At 42.7% G+C, this 21687-nt stretch overlaps 1 protein-coding gene and 1 long non-coding RNA gene across 8 annotated transcripts in view; one reads left to right on the top strand and one right to left on the bottom strand.

Moving 5' to 3' along the window:
• msh3 (mutS homolog 3) overlaps positions 1-21687 on the top strand; it is an 83118-nt gene that overhangs the window by 32034 nt on the left and 29397 nt on the right. For all 7 annotated transcript variants that reach the window (XR_010003556.1, XM_062972291.1, XM_062972296.1 and 4 more), the window contains 4 exons: positions 2652-2764; positions 4549-4663; positions 5571-5655; positions 6685-6794. Coding sequence is in view for 6 of the 7 variants with exons in the window: in XM_062972291.1 (XP_062828361.1) it covers positions 2652-2764; positions 4549-4663; positions 5571-5655; positions 6685-6794 (423 nt within the window). In the remaining variant the exon portion in view is untranslated. The remainder of the gene's footprint in view (positions 1-2651; positions 2765-4548; positions 4664-5570; positions 5656-6684; positions 6795-21687) is intronic.
• LOC134296722 (uncharacterized) lies at positions 6784-21111 on the bottom strand. Its single transcript, XR_010003558.1, has 2 exons — positions 20777-21111; positions 6784-7866 (listed from the first exon to the last, which is right to left on the bottom strand). It is a non-coding gene; the product is annotated as an uncharacterized LOC134296722 (long non-coding RNA).

Below are 21687 nucleotides of genomic sequence, written 5' to 3'. Positions count from 1 at the left end.
TAGAAGAAGGCATTGTTAGTTTTGGGTTGTTAGGTAATATCACTGAAGTTTGGTCCAGATCCATCGTTGGCTGGGTTCAGTGTCTGGATAAGGGTGAACTACAACTCCCAGATTTCCAGGGCAATCACCCCCAAACCATGCCAGTATTCGCAGTTGGCCATGTTGGGTTTCTGTACCAAGTTTAGTCCAGATCTGTCGGCGGCTGGGTTCAGGGCTCTATGGAAAAGGGTGAACTACAACTCCCAGATCAGAGTTCACCCCCAAATCATGCCTGTATGCACAGTTGGCCATGTTGGGTTTCTGTACCAAGTTTGGTCCAGATTCGATGTCAGCTGGGTTCAGTGCTTTCTAGATGCAGATGAACTATTAACTCCCAAAATCAACCCCCGCAGTATGTTCAGTTGGTCATGGGGCTTCTCTGTGCCAAGTTTGGTCCCAGTCCATTATTGGTGGGGGTCACAGTATCAGTGAAGGTACTGCAAGTCCCATTATTCGTGGCAAGTTTTGTTCAGATCCATCGTTGGTTGGGTGAACAGCGCTCTCTGGATGTAAGTCAAGTACAGCTCTTGTAAATCATTGTGAATTCTCCCCAAACCTCTTGTTCAGTTGCTGAGCAATTCCTCCATTTGCTGTCTGCCATAGGAAAGGGTAGGAAAGTGTTAAGGGTTAAGGTAGAGGCAGGGGGCAGAGTCATGCAAATTAAGGAACCCTGTGTTGTCCATTCTGGAGGAAAAACAGAACATCTAAGATGAAATTGTCCCCACCTGAAAGCCTTCACTTGTGTGTGTGTGTGTGGGGGGGGGGGATGGTGTTTGTGGAGGGCTCTGGCAGGGTGTGGGCTACATTTTCATGGCACTCACTGTAACCTGCATATCAGTGGAGGGAGGGCCATTGGTTCTCAGTGGGAACTATAGCTGTGGAGGTGGGAGGCTGTCTGTGTGAGTGGACACCTGTGCCACATACACACATACAGATTTTCAATTTTATTATGTGTATAGATAGATGTGGGTGGTAGACTTTCAGACCTATACTATCATTATGCAGACCTTGTCTGCTCTCAACTAGGTTTCTGTCAGATCTTAGAGTGCCTCTATACTGCAGAATCAATGCAGTTTAACACAATTTCAACTGCTATGGCTCAATGCTATGGAATGCTGGAAGATGTAGTTGGCATCAGCACTCTTGCTTTTTATTTGTTGGCTTAATTAAATTTAGATGACAAAAGAGCAAATAACAATTATAGCATGGCAAAACTCCTCAACTTGAGATAACATCAAATGTAAAAGTAGAATCATAGAATAGTAGAATTGAAAGAGACCTCATGGGCCATCTAATCCAACCCCCTGCTAAGAAGCAGAAAATCGCATTCAAAGCAACCTCGACATATGGCCATCCAGCCTCTGCTTAAAAGCCTCCAAAGAAGGAGCCTCCACCACAGCCCGGGGGAGAGAGTTCCATTGCCGAACAGCTCTCACAGTGAGGAAGTTCTTCCTGATGTTCAGGTGGAATCTCCTTTCCTGTAGTTTGAAGCCATTGTTCCGTGTCCTAGTCTGCAGGGCAGCAGAAAACAAGCTTGCTCCCTCCTCCCTATGACTTCCCCTCACATATTTATACATGGCTATCATGTCTCCTCTCAGCCTTCTCTTTTGCAGGCTAAACATGCCCAGCTCTTTAAGATGCTCCTCATAGGGCTTGTTCTCCAGACCCTTAATCATTTTAGTCGCCCTTCTCTGGACGCTTTCCAGCTTGTCAACATCACCCTTCAACTGCGGTGCCCAAAATTGGACACAGTATTCCAAGTGTGGTCTGACCAAGGCAGAATAGAGGGGGAGCATGACTTCCCTGGATCTAGACGCTATACCCCTATTTATGCAGGCCAGAATCCCGTTGGCTTTTTTAGCTGCCGCATCACATTGTTGGCTCATGTTCAACTTGTTGTCCACGAGGACTCCAAGGTCTTTTTTGCACATACTGCTGTCAAGCCAGGCGTCCCCCATTCTGTATCTTTGCATTCCATTTTTTCTGCCGAAGTGAAGTATCTTGCATTTGTCCCTGTTGAACTTCATTTTGTTAGTTTCGGCCCATCTCTCTAGTCTGTAAAGATCGTTTTGAATTCTGCTCCTGTCTTCTGGAGTGTTAGCTATCCCTCCCTGTTTGATGTCGTCTGCAAACTTGATGATCGTTCCTTCTAACCCTTCGTCTAAGTCATTAATAAAGATGTTGAACAGAACCGGGCTCAGGACAGAAATGGTGTATCTTCTTCACAAACTTGATTCTTGCCTGATACTAGCCATATTACATATCAAACAAAAAGCCTTTCAATAAAATCTAATTATCCTGAGTTGTAATGATTGGGATACCAATAAAACCGACTAAATTTGTAGTTAATTTGTCATAGGCATGTTATTCTTATACGTATAAGAGCAAGAGAAAAACAAAAAAAAAGTGAAGACACATGATACTGTTCAGGAATCAAATCTGGTTAATGACATATCTATCAGTCAGCACAGAGGACCACACTTTATTTCTAAGTTTGGTTTTTAAAGTTTATATTGAATAAAAGATTCCTTAATAATGATTTGTTTATACATGTTGATGGAAAACACTGTTAACGTATTGAAGCAAAGTTGAAAATGTTTGTCTTTCTTCAGGTTGCAGGATGATAGAATTCGAATAGAGAGAATGGAAAACAAGCTTTTTGAGAACAGCAGTGCTTTCCAGCTGATAACTGATTTCTATAGCAATCAAGTGCTTGATAGTACAGGTACATAATTCGGAAAGCCCTTGAGTATGATCTGATTTGCATTTGTTTGTTATAGATGACTTAATTCTTGTGTAAGGCCTGGCATCACTTTTTAAAATGATAATACTATAAAGGGAAATTAAATATTCTAAGATTAATATGTCTGTTAACATGCTACAGTGTCTAAATAATTTTATACATAGCAGAAAAATTTGGAAACATTACTTTCTTGTACTACAACTCAGAACTAGCTGGAGTTATACAAAACTCCAGTCAGCTGGTTGTAGTACACAACACCCTGCTGGCTGGAGTTAGATAATGTGTTCCAAAATAGTTAATGAGATCAGTGTTTTAGAATATAAGCAACAGAAAACGGCCATTTCGTGTTTCTTTATTTTTTAATACCACTTCCCCTCATTTTTACTTTCAAATGATTGCAATCAAAAGTTAAAGAATAATTCAATAATTTGCACCAATAAATCAAATTCCGTAGCATGTTGAGCCTGATGGATTCTAAGAAAGGTAGTAACATAAGGAATCCTGAAAATTTTCTAGAATATTTATTTTAGTGATTTTGATAAGCTTGTAACCAGATTGAACATCATGAGGTGTAATAATAATAATAATCATCATCATCATCATCATCTTCATTTCTATCCCACCCCATCTCCCCAAGTGGACTTGGAGCAGCTCACAACAATATAATTATACAAATCATCTTGACAACAACACATATAAATATATCCAATTTAAATTAATTCAACAGTTAATAACAAGGCAAACAATATAAAAATAAAGCAGCATTTTTAAAAATGTAAGGGATATCACCTAACTGGAATCTAGACAGAAATTTGATGACTTAGGACAGATTGCTTACCTAACACTAGGGGGCACTCTACTTAACCAGTACTACATATCAGGTGAACCAAGAAAGAACCCAAGGATTCATTCTGCATGAGAAATAGTCGACTCTGGCAATTCTGGGCATCATTTTTATTCTCCCCTAGATTTCAGCAGGATATTCCCAATCTTTTTTATAAAATCCATACCCTTATGCAAACAAAAAATCCCCTAGAAATATTGGCACTGGGAATGTATTTGCCTATTTAAATGCTATCTCTCCCCCAGCTGTTTTAGGCTCAAAAAAGAGGGGAAAACCCTATCTTTTCAGTTTTAAAACTTAGCTATTTTGGGCCAGGAAAAATCAGAGGAATGATCTTTAAATGATTAGCCAGACTTTGGGGGTGAGGTTATTTCTATGTGGAATTCGTCTTCAGAATGGGGAAGGTATGAGGAGGCACACTTTGTCTAACCCTCCTCTATGCTTTCTCAGGAAGAAGTGACAAAGATCTATTTTTGGGGAGCTTCTGGGTAGGGCAGGTACATAATTTGATCATAAGAAGCTAATGATGGAGTAACAAACTTACCAAAACCCTTCAGATATATATTCTAAAGAATTTTCAGGATTCTTTATGTGACCCATATAATTGTTTTTAACCACTCTAGCACATTCAGCCCCCCCTTCCCCCAGTCTACTAAATCAACTTTCTTAAAGCTTAGAATGCATGTCTGATTATGCTTAACTTCCCCTTTCTGCCTTATAACAAACTTCATGAGAACATGATCATGCCCTCCCAAGGATTCCAACTCTGTGAAACTGAGATTCAGATCATAGTAAGGAGTCATGAGGAGCCAATTTGAACAGATTACTAAGATATAGGGTGAAAAGTCAGGTTTTTATAAGATTGTGTGATAAAAGCTGCAGGAATATAGCTAAACAAATTGTAAAACATTGTATTTTTCAGGCTCCCATGCCTTATCAGTACTTGTAAAGTTGGATAAGATAGTTTTATGCTCGTTGGCTGCTGTAATTGTGTATCTGAAACAATTTAATTTGGAAAGGATACTCTACAATCCTAGGTAAATATCTTAAAATTCAGAAAACCATCATCCTAAAATATGTTCTACACTGACATCATTTTGACATTATTTCACATATTTTATAAAAAATGTTAGTCACAAAAATAAGTACACTGTGATTGTGATACCTGTGCTGTAAACATTCTTATACAACTAGTTTCAGTTTTAGTGAAATTGTAACTATTTGATTTCAGTTAGTGTTGTCAGAATTTAAGTTAGATTTTGCAATAGCCAGATATAATTTAAAACAAACTAATCACAGAACAGTCACTGGTTCTTCTTTTCCTGGAGCAGAACAATTGTTTCTTCATGATTCATAGTTTGTCAGATCACTAGATTAACAAATTATCGCTTGGAGTTTTATTCTTTCTTCTTCTTCTTCAGATATCTTAGTTCATTGTAGCTAAACTTCAGACTTTCACTTGCACAGTAGGACCTTTTTCCTCTTTTTTCCTTTTGACCACATTCTATGCCATTGCAAAACCTGCTTGGGACCTTTTCCTAACTACACTTTAATTGCATTGGCGAGATCTTTGAAAAGTACTGTAGTTTGTTTAGGCACTCAAGCCTTATGACAGAAAATTCTAAATATGAAGAAAGCCTGAAATCTGCTTTTGTGTAGAATCAGGTGTGGTAAAATAAATCATAATTGTAGTATAATTATTGGAAATTTAACTGCATATTTTAAAATAGCTGTTTTTAAGTTGTTTTATCATATCAGTAAAATTATTCAAATATTCAAAGTAATTACTTTAAGAGGTTTTACTCTTATCTATGGTTCTTCTACATAACACAATTTTGCCAGCAACATACATCACCATGATTTTAGGGGTGCTGGTGGCATAGTGTCACCTACTTGATGGATAAACTTTAATCTTTATTGTGAGTGGATTCTTTCTTCTCTTAGTAATTTTAAGATGCTATCAAGTGAACCTGAATACATGACACTTAATGGAATCACGTTAAAGAATCTCGAAATCTTACAGAATCAAGTAAGAAAACATATTTATCTTTTGCTCTTATTTGGTAGAGGACTAGGTCTTGGACTGTTACATTTCCAATTAGAGTAAATTGTTTACCTAGATCTTGGAATAATACCTACATTTTATTTTGTTTGCTTTTGTTGCATTTTCAACCTTGCCACGATTTAAAAACTGTTAAAAATACATAGAACTTGGTCAGACACCTCTGTTGAATGTGCTAGAGATATCAGTCAACAAGAAGAGAGTAGGGTAAAAAAAAGGATACAAATTGTAAAATATTAAAAGCAGATCCTATCTAAGAGGATTAAGGCCTATGGGAGAAAGGCAAAATATGTACAACATAATACTGACATATCATCATTACCATCATCATCACCACAACCATTCTCATGAGGTGATTATGAGAACAATTATGGTAAATAAATAAATAAACTTTATAGATCGTCCTGTCTCCCTGAAGGGACTCAGGGCAGTTTCCAACAATATGGCACCATTCAATACCAAAATAATAATGCTTTGTTTTAAAAGATAAAACTCTTGCCTTACTGAAGAAAATGGCCAAATCTTTGAAGACAGATAGCTGCATATTGAAAATGAAACAAAAGTAAAGAACTTTGCTGAATATCTAATTGCAAAAGATACATAAACTCAATAAGCGCATCTAAAGCAGGAGTTTAGCCAAAAAGAGTACTTCAGGAAATTAGAGAAATTTGAAAGGAAATAAAATATATTACTTGTTAGTAAAATATTTCTAGATCAGGTTGCCAATACAAAAGCAGAGGTTTTGAAAAATCAGAAGAACTAATAGACAAGATACAAGTAATCAGAAACTGGAGGCATATGTCATTCACCTACATCTTCTTTCACGATTTCATGTTTCAACTGTTTATCTCTTGCATCCATAACTGATTCCTTTATCTAAATATATATATATATATATATTTAAAGATTCAAACTTTTCAGTTGTTTGTATTATGTATAATTTCTTTTGAACTTATCCTTTTACATTTAATTAATAAACGGATGTTATTTTCATAGAGTGATATGAAAAGTAACGGCAGCCTGTTCTGGATCCTGGATCATACAAAAACCTCATTTGGAAGACGAAGGCTAAAGAAATGGGTGACACAACCGCTCTTGAAATCAAGGTATTTATTATAAATAACTTCATTATCTAATGCATAGTTGAGCTATAGCTTTTGTTGGAGGAAATCTATACTTTTTAGACCAGTTGTGTAATCATTACATATTCTTGTCAGGGAAAATTTGCAGAGACTTACAGTCTTTAAGATCAAGAAGCAAGGGCAGCCATTTCCTTTGAGACTTGCTGCCATAAGTGTGTGTGTTAATTCCTAGTGTGAAGCAAATAACTACATTCTGGATGACCCAGAGAAACGACTCACTATGGTAGGGTTATTCCCAGGCCACCCAGAAATGAACCAGTCGCTCATTTTAGTGACTTAACAATACAAGAACTACTTGGCAGTGTGTGGCAATACATTTTGTTATAAATGGGTGAAAGCATCTGCTGTTTTGAGCTAGAGGGCAGCAATCACTAATAGCTCCCAATTGTTTAGTTTTTCAAGACTTGAATGTAAAACTCTGGAATTTCATGCAAAATAGTAACCATTCAGCATTCATTTACATTCACATGTGAATCAAAGCTGGAAAAAATAATACTGGCTGATACAACTCTTAGTGTGCAGTTTCTTTTATTTGGTTTCCTTCTAATCAGGGTGTATTCAGTAGCTTCCTCTCTTAATTTACCATGATGAATGATTGTGGTAGTCTGTAAATGTAGTTCAGAATAATTTATGATGATAGCTTTTCATTACACAAGCATTCTGTTAGATGGCTCATCTTTCTCTAAGAAAGGGAATGTTTTAAACACAATAGTAATTTTGCTGAGGATTGGGTCAGTCAATATAAATAGTTTAGCACTAAGACTTTTGAAGATGAGAGAATTAGATGTTACAATCAAACAGTTGCAAGAGACCACAAGGGCCATCTAGTCCAACTCTCTGCCAGGTAGGAATACGCAATCAAAGCACACACAGCCATCCAACCTCTGTTGAAGAACCTCCAGAGAAGGTGACTCCACCGCATCTTGAGGCACCATATTCCATTGTCGAACAGCTCTCACCATGAGGACGTTCTTTCTCATGTTTACATGGCATATTTTGTCCTGCAGTTTGTCTCTGTTGCTCTGTGTCTTAGTCTCTGAAATGGGAGAAGACCAGTTTGCTCTCTCCTCAATATGATATCCTTTCAAATATTTAGACATGGCTAAACTTCTGGAATAAGAAACTAAGGTATCTTAGATAAGGATTCTGTATGAAATGTTCCAGTTGCTGGCCCAATATTTAATTAATTTTATCCATAGTGATCACTTATTCGATTTTCCATTGACTATTATAATGGTTTTCAAATAACCATGCCAAAGTAGAAATTATGGTGCAGAGAATTATATCGAGTACATTTGAGTCAACTATCATGATAACCATGTTCTAGAAAATTACCATGGTATCATGAGAATGAAACTTGGGATGGTGGTGATTCTGTCAAAAGTTTGTTTAAAGTTTGAAACATGTAATAGGAAAAAAATGAATCCTTGCATGTTGCCCACTTGGATGGATTTTACTTGAATTATAATTATGCATCTTGGTGCCCATTCACAAAATTAACTTTTCTGGATCCCAGCATTTACACAAAAACAGAGCCAGTCTCTAATCTAGAGGTGGGAATTGTGCAGCCCTTCAGCAGCCCTACCCAACATATAAAGTCTTGAGAGTTGTACTTCAACAGCAAGAACAGGAGAATTGTACACTTCTCATCATTGTTGTTGCCTTTGTAAGAGCATAGGTATAAGATTAAACACATAGTCACAGATCAGTATATCTGTAATTTTGTACATGTCACTATATCTGTACTGATCAGATACATATATTTGAACAAATGAATATCTGACTATCTGTACCTTCTCCTCTGTGTGTGTATGTGTATACATACACGTATATTTTAGATGTATTCCTTTTCCAGGACTCATTTGTTTTGGTTGTATGTTTAATGTACGTTTGATGGTGTTACATAAATAAATGGTGCTGCTACTAGCATTTCTAAAGTAATAATAATACTGTAATAATACTGTAACAACAACAACAACAACGATCGGTATTTGATTTTAGAGAATGGCAAATCACACTTTCCTCTGTAACAGTGTATACAAATTATAATGACTATTGTTGTAACCAGTCTTGTTTTGCTGTTGTTGTCAGCTGTTAAATCAATTATATTGCACTTCTCAATATAGAGAGTTGTAAATAACATCTAAGTAACATTTGCAGTACAATTTAGATTTGCATAAAATACAAGCCTTGTAATACATAGATTATCAAAATACTAGTATAGATCCAAACCCATACTAAAATGGGAAAAATATAATCTGAATTACCGTTGTCACATAATATTTACTACACTGTATTTATAAAAGATATTAAAGAGAAGCAAAAATGTTTAAAATTAGTTTGGCATGTCTATTCCGATTATAAAATGAAGAAAAACTACAAGAGGATGTTGCGTTCCATTAATTCTGGAACAGTGTTTCTAAAATATGTAGTCTAGTGAAAAAAATAGGTCACTTGATATTGGATGATATTCTCCTGACCCTCTTTTTTAATATTGAGGATTACAGCAAGTGAACTATATGAATGCTTCTTTTCTGTTGGATTACTGGAGACACAGTAGCATAGCCATATGTGAAAATGATTAAAGTGCAGATTAACCTTTCAAGAGGGAAGTGTTGCATCTGTATTCTGTGTCATTGTATGTTTATATGTATTGGTCCAAGATGGTATAATATTGAATGCCTAATGTTTTATTCTAGAGGGCCTGATCCATTCATGCCCAGCCTAGACTAACTAGGTTCCTGATTGCATAAAAGTAAAATAAAATTCCTGATGCTTAAAAAACTATATTGATAGAAATAAAAATAGGAAATGTTCTCTTATGCCCCTTGAGCCAAAAAGTAAATGCAGGTAGTATATATCTGGTTGTCATAAATACACAGAATTCCCTTTACATCTGCATCTACTAGACATAGAAAAAGGTGCCAAGTCTTCTCATTCGAGGTCTGAGACAAGGAATTATACCAACAAGTGGAGATTACATACCCTATTGCATTTGCGTTGGAGAAGTTATAGTGATCACAGGAAGGGGGAGACCTTTCCTTTCCTTATGGTTCCTAGGGCTGGGAGAGGGAATACCCAGAAAAACAGTATACCTGTGGAAGCTGCCCTAATCAATACTCTGCAGAGATGTTTAGATTTGCCTTTAGGAAGTACTTACAAAAATTCATACAGGTACGAAGAGATCTGTTAACTATATAGGATCCTAAACAGTTTAGGATATGGACATGCATCATATCAGTGCTAGTCCAGTCACTATGTTTTCCACTAGATTTCCAAACCAAACTACTAAAAGCTCATTTATTGAAACATTATTCTCTGGATGGTAGGGAGGGGCAATCAGCAAACTATTGGATTATTCCATGTGTATATGTAGCAGGAGTTCCAAAATTTAGAGCCCTTCCACAGGCAGGTGAAGACCTTCATCTGCCAACAGGGACTTGGGGAAGGATAAGGGGCAGGCTTTGAGGAAGTAGGGGGAGGAGCTATGGGTTTTAAATGCCATTTTAAGTGTATTTATTGTATTTTAATTCTGTTTTTGCTACAGTATTACTATTTGTTTTTTAAACTTTTGTATTGTACCTTTTAAACTTGTCTAGTGTAGGATTGTTAACCACCACGAGGAAAAAAGCGGAGTATAAATAAAATTAATAATAATATTAGTCTTCTCTGTCAGGAAAAGAAAAAAGCAAGTTTCATAAGAGATACTGAGAGATTTAGTATAATTGGCTCCTGTCAAGCCCATCGTGGGCGCAGCTATGATATTAAATTAACGTCCTCAGGTGGCTGCAGACTGGCATGCTTCTGAGAACAGCAATGACAAAGTCTTAAAAAGAGTATTTATTACCACTAGTGATAGCAGTCCAGAAGGTTCTTTAAAAAAGTGGGACAAAATAAAAGAAATCAGAGTTACCTTCTTAGAAAGAGTCAGGAACTTTAGCAAAACAAGGAGGAAAAACACCAACTGTTGCTTTGAGCCGCCATATTGGAATTGAACGTTTGCCAGTAGGGAGGTGGGGTGGGTTGGGTTGCGCAGTGTATTAAAGCAATAAGAACAAGAAGCTGAAATGCTAGCATAAGGCTTGATTGAAAGATTTGCTGTAACCCAGGAAATGAGGGGCAGTAAAACAGAAGGAGCAGGGCAACGGTAGAACAGAGAGAGTCAGCCCTTTCCTCCCAATTGCTTAAGGCAGTTACTGGTAGATATAAGTAGAGGTAACTTTGTATGTTCAGTAGCACACCACCAGCTCAGTAAATGAAATATCCCAGGGGCTTACATGTCTTTACACTAATGCTCAGAGCATGGGAAATAAACAAGATGAACTCCAACTATTAGCACAACACCACAGTTACGATGTCATAGGCATCACTGAAACGTGGTGGGATGACTCCCATCACTAGAATGTAGCCATTGAGGGCTATAACCTCTTTCACTTGGGGAAACAGAAACAGAACAAAGTGGAGAGGAGGGGGAGTAGCCATATATGTCAAAAACATTTATGTTGCAGAAGAGATACAAGACTACAATCTGAGAAACCAGCTTGAAAGAATCAAGGGAACCGGGACTCAAAAAATCTCATAGTGGGTGTCTACTACAGACCTCCAAGCCAGGATGAAGAACTTGATGAAGCCTTCTGTCAGCAGTTGACCAAACAGGCACAAAGAAGATATATAGTAGTCATGAGCAATTTCAACTATCCTAATATCTGCTGAACAAACTCGGCAAAGAGTACAAAGTCCAACGAATTTCTTGCTTGCCTTGCAGACAATGTTATGGTCCAGACGGTAGAAGAGGCAACAAGGGGATCGGCTACTCTCGATCTCATCCTAACAAACGTGGAGGACCTGATCAATGCAGTTGAAGTGGTCAGATTCTTGGAGCAAGTGACCATGTGCTCCTGCAGTTTGCGATACAGAGGAAGGCCGAAACTAACACAAGTCAAACCCGTATTCTGGACTTTAGGAGAGCTGACTTCCAAAAAAGGAAGGAAATACTGAGCGGCATTCCATGGACGCCAATGCTGAAAGACAAGGGAGTTAAGGGTAGATGGGAGTTTTTCAAAAGTGAAATACTCAAGGCACAAATGCAAAGAGTGCCAACAAAGAATAAAAATAAGACAAGTGCAAAGAAGCCTGAATGGATGTCCAAAGAACTAACTGGGCTAAGACTCAAAAGAGACATGCACAAGAAGTGGAAAAGGTGAGAAATCACCAAAGAAGAATTCAAACAAATAGCCAACTCCTGTAGGGAAAAAATTTGCAAGGCTAAAGGGAAAATGAGCCCAGGCTTGCCAGAGACATTAAAAACAATAAAAAAGGCTTCTTTGCTTATATTGGTAGGAAAAAGGAAGAAGGAGGAGGCGATATGGCCTCTGCGAGGAGAAGATGGGGTAATGCTGACAGGGGATAGGGAAAAAGCAGAACTACTTCATGCCTTCTTTGTCTTGGTCTTCTCACAAAAAGAAAGCCACCCTCAACCTCATCAACATGGAGTGGATGAAGGATTGGGGGAAATCCAACCCCAAATAGGGAAACAAGCCAGGAATACCTGGCTGCTCTAAAAGAATTCAAGTCGCCACAGCCGGATCAACTACACCCAAGAGTATTGAAGGAACTAGCAGAAGTTATTTTGGAACCACTGGCAATCATCTTTGAGAGTTCTTGGAGAACGGGAGAAGTCCCAGCAGATTGGAGGAGGGCAAATGTGGTCCCTATCTTTAAGAAGGGAAAAAGGGACAACCCAAACAATTACTGTCCGGTCAGCCTCATGTCAATACTAGGCAAGATTCTGGAAAAGATAATTAAGGAAGTGGTCTGCAAACACTTAGAAACAAATGCGGTCATTGCTAATAGTCAACACGGATTTATCAAAAACAAAAATCATGCCAGACTAATCTGATTTCATTTTTCGATAGAGCTACAAGTTGGGTAGATGTGGGGAACGCCGTGGATGTAGTGTATCTGGATTTCAGTAAGGCCTTTGACTAGGTCCCCCATGACGTTTTGGAAAACAAGCTAGTCAAATGTGGGTTAGGCAAAACTAAGGATAGGTGGATCTGTAATTGGTTAAGCGAACCAACCCAAAGGGTGCTCACCAGTTATTCCTCTTCATCATGGAAAGAAGTGATGAATGGAATGCCTCAGGGTTCTGTCCTGGGCCCGATTCAACATCTTTATTAATGACTTAGATGAAGAATTAGAAGGCATGTTCATCTAGTTTGCAGACGACACCAAATTGGGAGGGATAGCTAATACTCCAGAAGACAGGAGCACAATTCAAAACGATCTTAACAGATTAGAGAGATGGGCCGAAATTAACAAAATGAAGTTCAACAAGGACAAATGCAAGATATCCCACTTAGACAGAAAAAATGAAATGCAAAGATAGAGAATGGGGGGGTGCCTGGTTTGACAACAGTACATGTGAAAAAGATCTTTGAGTCCTCGTGGACAACAAGTTAAACATGAGCCAACAATGTAATGCGGCGGCAAAAAAAAGCCAATGGGATTTTGGCCTGCATAAATAGGAGTCTAGATCCAGGGAAATCATGCTACCCCTCTATTTTGCCTTGGTCAGACCACACCTGGAATACTGTGTCCAATTCTGGGCATTGCGATTGAAGGGAGATGTTGATAAGCTGGAAGGTGTCCAGAGGAGGGCAACTAAAATGATCAAGGGTCTGGAGAACAAGCCCTATGAGGAGCGTCTTAAAGAGCTGGGCATGTTTAGCCTGCAGAAGAGAAGGCTGAGAAGGGACATGATGAGGGCCATGTATAAATATGTGAGGGGAAGTCATAGGGAGGAAGGAACAAGCTTGTTGTCTGCTGCTCGAGACTACGATGTGGAACAGTGGCTTCAAACTACAGGAAAGGAGATTCCACCTGAACATTGGGAAGAACTTCCTAACTGAGAGCTGTGGAATTCTCTGCCCCGGAGTATGGTGGAAGCTCCTTCTTTGGAGGCTTTTAAGCAGAGGCTGGATGCCCATTTGTTGGGGGTGCTTTGAATGTGATTTTCCTCCTTCTTGGTAGGAGTTTGGACTGGATGGCCCATGAGGTCTCTTCCAACTCTATGATACTATAATCAAGTTGGCCATTTGCAACATTCACACTTGCCTCAAACAGACAAGAGTTCTTTCTCCCAACCTGGACTTTCCACAGATATATAAACCCCACTTGCCTAGTTTCCAACAGACCTCACAACTTCTGAGGATGCGTGCTATAGATGTGGGCGAAACGTCAGGAGAGAATGCTTCTGGAACAAGGCCATACAACACGGAAAACTCACAGCAACCCACAGATTATTATAATGATTGGTTTACTCAAGAAGTTACTCAGGGATGCAACATTGTGTTTGTTTCAAAAGCAAATGCCTTCTCTGACCAGTATCAAAGAAGAAAGCAAAGCAAGAAATACTGTATTTCATAAATTGTAAAATGTGATTGATTGTAAAATGTACCCTAATTTCGGTATCACCACTGCCAACAAAAATACATAAGAGACACTGCAATTTTAAAAGATGGTTCTATATGGGAGGAAGGTGTTTTTTCTTCGTGTACTCTGTGAATGCACACTAATGGAGAGGCTGCGCTTGCGCAGGTCCCAACGGAAACTTCCCAAGCTGAAGTTTAAATTTTGGCGGTAGCCACGCCCCTCCGTTCCCGGAGGGCATATAAGGCAGCCCTCGGCGTCTCCTCCCCAGTTCCTTTTTTTCCGCCGCAAGGTTCTCTTCGGATTCTCATGTCTACGACTCGCTTCAAGCGCTGCACTCAGTGTGCCGCTAAAATTCCTGATTCCGACGGCCACGCCAAGTGCCTCTACTGCCTCGGAGAGGCACATGTCGTCGGTACCTGCCGCTTCTGCCTGGCCCTAACGGCTCAGGCTAGAAAGAATAGAGCCGCGAGGCTTAGAGCGGCGCTCTACGAAAAATCGCTTGCCCCTGAACCCGCTCCGTCGACTTCGGGCACGAAGCCGCCGCTTAATCCGGGTTCGATGTCGGCTTCAACAGCTAAAGCCCCTTCGGTCTCGTCTAAGGCGTCCAGAGCCTCCAGATCGTCTAAGGCCGCTAAACCACCGTGCACACTCACCACGGCTACGGTGTCGACGCGTTCTGGCCGGGTCGGCCCTTCCTCGACATCGAGCTCGGTGGCTTCCGTATCTTCGGCCCGATCCCATCTTGGGGCTCCTCCGTCGACCTCTGCGATGAAGATCGCCCTTAAAAGGGCTCACGAGGAAGCTCGTCGGACCCAATCCGACTCAGCAATGGTCCCTCCCACGCCGGGAAAATCCCTGAGGGTTCCATCAAAACAACCACTCGCTAAGAAGAGGGCAACCCAACGCTCTTCCTCTTCTGCTTCCTCCAAGATGGACGTCCTTTCTTCGGCGACTTCTTCTAGAAGGTCCTCTCCGATCGCTCCTGCTCAGCGACCTCGCCAAACTTCTCCTCAGCAACTTTCTGATGGCGAGTTGCAGGACTCACCCCACCACTCCACTCAGACAGTGGTCAGGGTGCCATCTCCTCGACCTGCTGTCTCCCATCGTCAGTCTCGCCAGCAGCTTTTTCCCCCGACCTCGACACCGGAACGGGGTAGACAGACCACTCGCCTGGCTCGAGCGGCCCAGGCCTCGGCCTCCAAGGATACTCGGCTACAGATGGCTTCTGCTCTTGAGGCTTTGCCGCCACCAGAAACTGTGTTGTCATCTCCCCCCCAGTCCCCTCAAGGGGCTGGGGACGATGAGATCGATATAGATCGCCCTGATTCCGCTCTCTCGGCCTCGGTAGTATCCTTAGGCCTTGATCTCTCTCCTCCTCATGACGCCTATGAGGTGGACCCTCCTTCGCCTACCGACAACATTCGGGCTTTCTCCGAACAAATGATTAGAATGGCCGACGCCCTGGGTCTAGAAATCAAACAGACTTCCAAGGCAGTTACTGATCCAGTCTTCAAACGGGTCCAAGCCCAGGCCCCTCCAGCCACGCTGTTGCCTTTTTTGCCTTATCTCCTAGATGTCATCCAATCTTCGTGGAAGACTCCTTCCTCGATCCCTCCTACCTCGAAGAGAATCGAGTCTTGGTATCGTACAGATGACGACACTTTAGAATGGCTTAAACACCATCCCGACCCGAACTCCATGGTCGTTAAAGCTTCTCAGTCTTCCGGCCGTGAATCCACTACCCCTGCAGACAGAGAGGGCAAGAGGTTCGACGCGGTCGGTCGAAAGCTCTATTCCGGAGCTCTTCTACTCTGTAGAATGGCGAACTATGGGGCCTGTATGGGGGCATACCAGCAGATCCTTTGGGAGAAAGCTCAGCCCTTCTTCTCTAAATTGTCGGATGAAGACCGGTCCGTCATGTCCACCCTCCAGCAAGAGGCCGATTCGTTAGCGCATCATCAAATCCAGATGGCTAAGCATACGGGCGACACGGCCGGCAAGATGATTGCCCACGCCATTGCTATTCGTCGCCACGCCTGGCTGAGATCTTCCGGTCTGTCTTCCTCCTCGAGGCAGGTCATCGAAGACCTCCCCTTCGACGCCATGGGCCTCTTTAACTCTGGCACCGACGACAAGCTAAAAACCAACCACGATTTTAAAGTTCTGGCCACTAAATGCGGCGATCAACCCCAGGTTCACCGCACCAAGTGGTTTCCTCAACGCTTTCGACGCTTCCCGCCTCCTTCTTACCGCCATCAATCCTTCCGGCGTCCCTCGGTATCAAACAACCAAAATCGCCAGCAACCCCGTCGGGCCGCTCAGCCACAAAGACAACGCGGCCGAGCCACCCCCACTGCTGCTCAACCTCTCCGGCGTTCCTGACGCCATCTCTCTTTCCAAAGACTCTTTCTACGGTACCGATGCAGATCTCATGCCTCCACACCCCTCCCTCTCACCAAATCAACCTCATGGTCTCTTTCTAGACCGCCTGGCTCCCTTCTTTCACCGGTGGAAATCTATTACTTCAGATGCCTGGGTTCTCAAAATTGTCCAAGAAGGCTATGCCTTAGAATTCGAAGAACTCCCGCCCACGGGCCAAGTCCTTCTCTCCAACCCTTCTCAAGAAATTCTCGCAGAGGTCGACGCCCTTCTCGCCAAAGGGGCTATTCGGCCTTCTCCATCGGTACAGGACCCTCAAGGCTTCTTCTCCAGATACTTTACGGTCCCGAAGAGGGGTGGGGGCCTCCGCCCAATTCTGGACTTACGCATGCTCAATGTCTTCATACGTCCAACCAAGTTCAGGATGGTCTCCATCGCCTCCATCCTCCCGATGCTTCAGTGCGGAGACTACTTCGTGTCTATAGACCTTCGAGACGCCTATTTCCACGTGGCGATTCGAGAAAACCACAGGCGCTTCCTTTCTTTCAAAGTTCTCGACCAGACCTACCAGTTCACCGTTTTACCCTTTGGCCTCGCTACGGCCCCAAGGGTCTTTACCAAAGTCGTCGCTGTCGTGGCTGCCCACCTCCGGCTCCAAGGGATCACAGTCTTTCCATATCTAGACGATTGGCTTCTGGTCGAATCCGACCCTGCCCTTCTCCGACGTCACGTCGACTACACCCTCTGTCTTCTAGAATCTCTCGGTCTTCAATTAAACCACGACAAATCTCACCTCACCCCGTCGAACAAAATCTGCTTCATCGGTGCCCTGTTCGACTCAATTGCTCAAACTGTCTCCCTTCCGTTCGACAGGTTTCTAGCTCTTCGCCAACAAATCATTTTCTGCGAGACCCACCGGAGGGTTCGGGCTCGATCCATCCAGGTACTGCTCGGCCATATGGCCTCCACAGTCTTCACGACCCCGTTCGCCAGGCTTCATCTCCGGCCTCTTCAAAGGTGGTTCATAGACACTTTCAAGCCATTCCGCCACCCCAACTCGAGGTTTCTCTCGGTCCCGCCTCACGTTCGTCGGTCGCTTCTCTGGTGGAAGTCCCTCTCCAACGTTTGCAGGGGTCTTCCGTTCCACCCGATTCCTCCCTCCACTACCATAACCACGGACTCATCCAACTTCGGCTGGGGAGCCCACATGAAGGGTCTCACTGTTCGGGGCCTTTGGTCTCCCTCCGAGAAGGCAAATCACATAAACTTTCTCGAACTCCTTGCTATCTTCAAGGCTCTGAGAGCCTTCTCACGCCTGATCTCCCGGACATCTGTACTCATTCAGTCAGACAACACGGTAGCAGTCTTTTACATCAACAAGCAGGGTGGCACGGGTTCAAGGAAGCTGATGCTCCTCTCCTCCCAGCTGTGGCATTGGTGCATAGCCCGCAACATCCAAATCTCGGCGATTCACCTTCCCGGGATCCAGAACAACTTGGCAGACGCCCTCAGCAGGATGACGACTTCCTCCCACGAGTGGATGCTCGACCCCGAGACTCTTCTCTCTCTTTTTCTCAAATGGGGCTTCCCCACTCTAGACCTTTTCGCTTCTCCCGAGAACGCTCAGCTGCCCCGATACGGGGCAAGACTCCCCCCGTCCTCCTCTCCAGGCTGCCTGGGAGACGCCTTTCTTCTGGACTGGTCGGCGGAACCGATCTATCTCTTTCCGCCCTTTCCTCTGATACCGAAGGTCCTGCAAAAACTCCGGTCGGTACCTACGTCGGCGATCCTGATAGCTCCAGCCTGGCCTCGCCAATCTTGGTTCCCGGCTCTTCTTCATCTCTCCAAGGCGACCTTCTTCACTCTACCTCTTCTGCCACACCTCTTATCCAGGGAGAACGGCCAGATCCTCCACCCGGATCTCCCCTCTCTACATCTCACTGCTTGGAGGATTCTCGCCTGACCTCCCTCCCGCAAAACCTACAGGAGGTCCTCCGCGCAGCTCACAAACCGGCTACAACCAGGGCCTACACTTATAAAGTCTCTCGCTTTCGCTCCTTTCTTCGCTCCCGAGGAATTACTGTTTTTCCAACCTCGGTACCGACTGTGCTGGACTTCCTTATGTCTCTGGCAGACCAAAAACTTTCTCTTGCTTCTATGAAATCTTACCTGGCCGCTCTATCCTGGTGTTTTCAACAACATGGTAGACCATCTCTATTCTCCGACCACCTTGTCAAGACCTTCTTGAAAGGATACAACAACATCTGCCCTCCGACTCAACCTCCTACTCCAGGGTGGAACCTCGAGCTTGTACTTTCTCAGCTTACTGCCTCTCCCTTTGAACCGCTGGCTTCGACCGACCTACGTCTCCTTTCTTGGAAAGTTGCCTTCTTGGTGGCCATAACCTCAGCGCGCAGACCCTCGGAGCTGGCGGCCCTTCGGGTCGATGAACCCTACCTCCGCTTTCATCACGACCGCGCCGTTCTCCGTCCGGACATCACCTTCCTTCCCAAGGTGGTCTCTGCTTTTCACCTTAACCAGGACATTGTCCTTCCCGCTTTCTTCCCAGACCCCTCGTCTCCCCTTGAGCGGAGACTGCACCTCCTTGATGTGCGTAGAGCACTTCTGTTCTACCGGGACCGTACTAAGGACATTCGAAAGACCCCAAAACTTTTTGTGGCCCATGCCCCAGATAAACTGGGCAATCCTATTTCTTCTCAAAGACTCTCACACTGGATTGCTCAGGCCATTGAACTGGCCTATGAACTAGCCAAAAGACCTCCTCCCCCGTCGGTTCGCCCGCGTTCGACGAGAGGTCTCTCCACGTCGACTGCCTTCCTAAGGGGCATTTCCCTGGACTCCATCTGCAAGGCAGCGATCTGGTCTAACCCCCTTACATTTGTGTCTCACTACAGGTTAGACCAAAAAACTTTGAAAGATGCCGCCTTTGCTAGGGCGGTTTTATCCTCATGCTTGTCCTAACCTTCTGCATTTATGACTTCTATGTGGGTGCTTTTTTCTCATGCGACCCTCTTGTTGTTTTTTCCTGTTTGGTACATGTTTGCACTACTCTCCTGATGATCCGTGCCTTATTGCTACTGCCTTCCCCCTTAGGGGAATGATGTTTTCCTGTTTTTTTCACATGTGCTCTTAAAGGGTTATGTCATGCCTTACCGAACTGCTCTCGGTGTTTGGCGTGTGTTTGATGCAATACCTTAATGGGTCCTTGGACCAGGGTTTTTTGATGTTTTCATGTTTAATAAACATATGTTTGGACAGTTTTCTCGTTGTCAGGGTTTGCTTAGCCCGCCTCCGAGACCTAAGCTTGCTAGTCTCCATTAGTGTGCATTCACAGAGTACACGAAGAAAAAGGACAGGTTGCTTACCTGTAACCATGTTTCTTCGAGTGTACTCTGTGAATTCACACAAGCCCGCCCTTCCTTCCCCTCTGGCAAACCCTCTTCCTTTCTCGTTGCCTTTGCGGCGTAGGAACTGGGGAGGAGACGCCGAGGGCTGCCTTATATGCCCTCCGGGAACGGAGGGGCGTGGCTACCGCCAAAATTTAAACTTCAGCTTGGGAAGAGTTTCCGTTGGGACCTGCGCAGGCGCAGCCTCTCCATTAGTGTGAATTCACAGAGTACACTCGAAGAAACATGGTTACAGGTAAGCAACCTGTCCATCTTAGAACTGGAAAAATACAGTAGTACCAATGGAAATAGAACATGCTGTGCAGATTGGTGGTATAGAGGAGGTGCCTTGCTTCAAACGATTGAAGGTATATATTCAATCATTGTGCATATGATTGCACAGTTTGCAAAACAAACAAAAAAATACCCCACAGACAACATGCATGGAAAAATAGAGTGAGTAAATTGCCTTCCTGACTGCTTCTCGGCTAAATTAAAATCTGAAGTGAGTTAAAGACAAAACAACAAACTTCTGGGATAACTATGAGATGTTGAAAAGAATATTTATTACTACTAGTGATAGCTATTCTGAAGATTCTCAGATCCCTTTAGAAGGTCAACATTACAAACAGAAAAATAGGGGGGGGGGGGGGAAACCAGACCAAGCGGCAGCCACAATTCAGAAGAGAATAAAGAGTAAAATTGGTTGAAAAAAGAGTTACCTACCCAGAGAGAAATTGTCAAATGCTATTTCAGGCCATCATGTTCCATAGTAGGAGGTGGAGCTCATTCACACTGTGTTGCTAAGCAGCAGAAGCAGTTGGAAGAAGCTAGTTCCAGGCTTGTGTTTTAAAGGACAGAGCTAATGTACACACATAAGTAGCAGGGCAACAAAGTGCTGAATAATCATGAACTCAGAAAAAGCATATAAATGGGAGGGGGGTCACTCCACAAGAAGTGATAGTAGTAACTCTGGATACCAGACTCTCTGTTTCAGAAAAAAAATTAAAAATACATCATTTTCTGTTAGTTTGCATGTCTGTAAAGTTTAATTGTCAACAAAAGAGTCCTTTTCTACATCATGATCCAAATTGGTTGAGATCACATGGTTATTGGGAAGCAGCATTGAAAGCAGCATGGTTATTGGGAAGCAGCAAGGATATACGGATTCAGTGGGCCACATGTTGTGCAGAACTGACATAAGGGGATAATTGCTGCCAATCCTCCCATTGTTTTAGTCCTCACTACTCATTTCCAAGAGTTCCCCAACCCCAGAAATAGATTTTCAGGATGCTTGGAATACTGCAGATAGAAGGGGAAAGGAGAAAAGCCTTGTTTCATAACAATAAATTCTGTGGCATTACAAAAGAAAAGTCTTAGAATCCAAAGCAATGTTCTTTTAAAAATTGTATTGACGTTCTTGGAATTATGTTTTGTTACTGTGAAGGCAGTGATCCTTTGACACATTTACAGTTCTGATTTATTTTACTGTTTGTTAACCTTTACTTTGTAGCTCTAGAAATCTTGGGCCACAAAATAAATGTTGTGACATATTACACAAATATGTCGATATTTTAAAAAGGGGGCTTAAATGGTGTGTTTGTCAGTTTAGAAAGCTGAAGCTATTCAGGGATATG

This window comes from Anolis carolinensis, chromosome 2 (genome assembly GCF_035594765.1).
Source record: "Anolis carolinensis isolate JA03-04 chromosome 2, rAnoCar3.1.pri, whole genome shotgun sequence".
In the NCBI taxonomy this organism is placed as follows: Eukaryota; Metazoa; Chordata; class Lepidosauria; order Squamata; family Dactyloidae; genus Anolis; species Anolis carolinensis.
The sequence above is the reverse complement of the archived record's forward strand: the minus strand, read 5'-3'. Positions and strand labels throughout refer to the sequence as shown.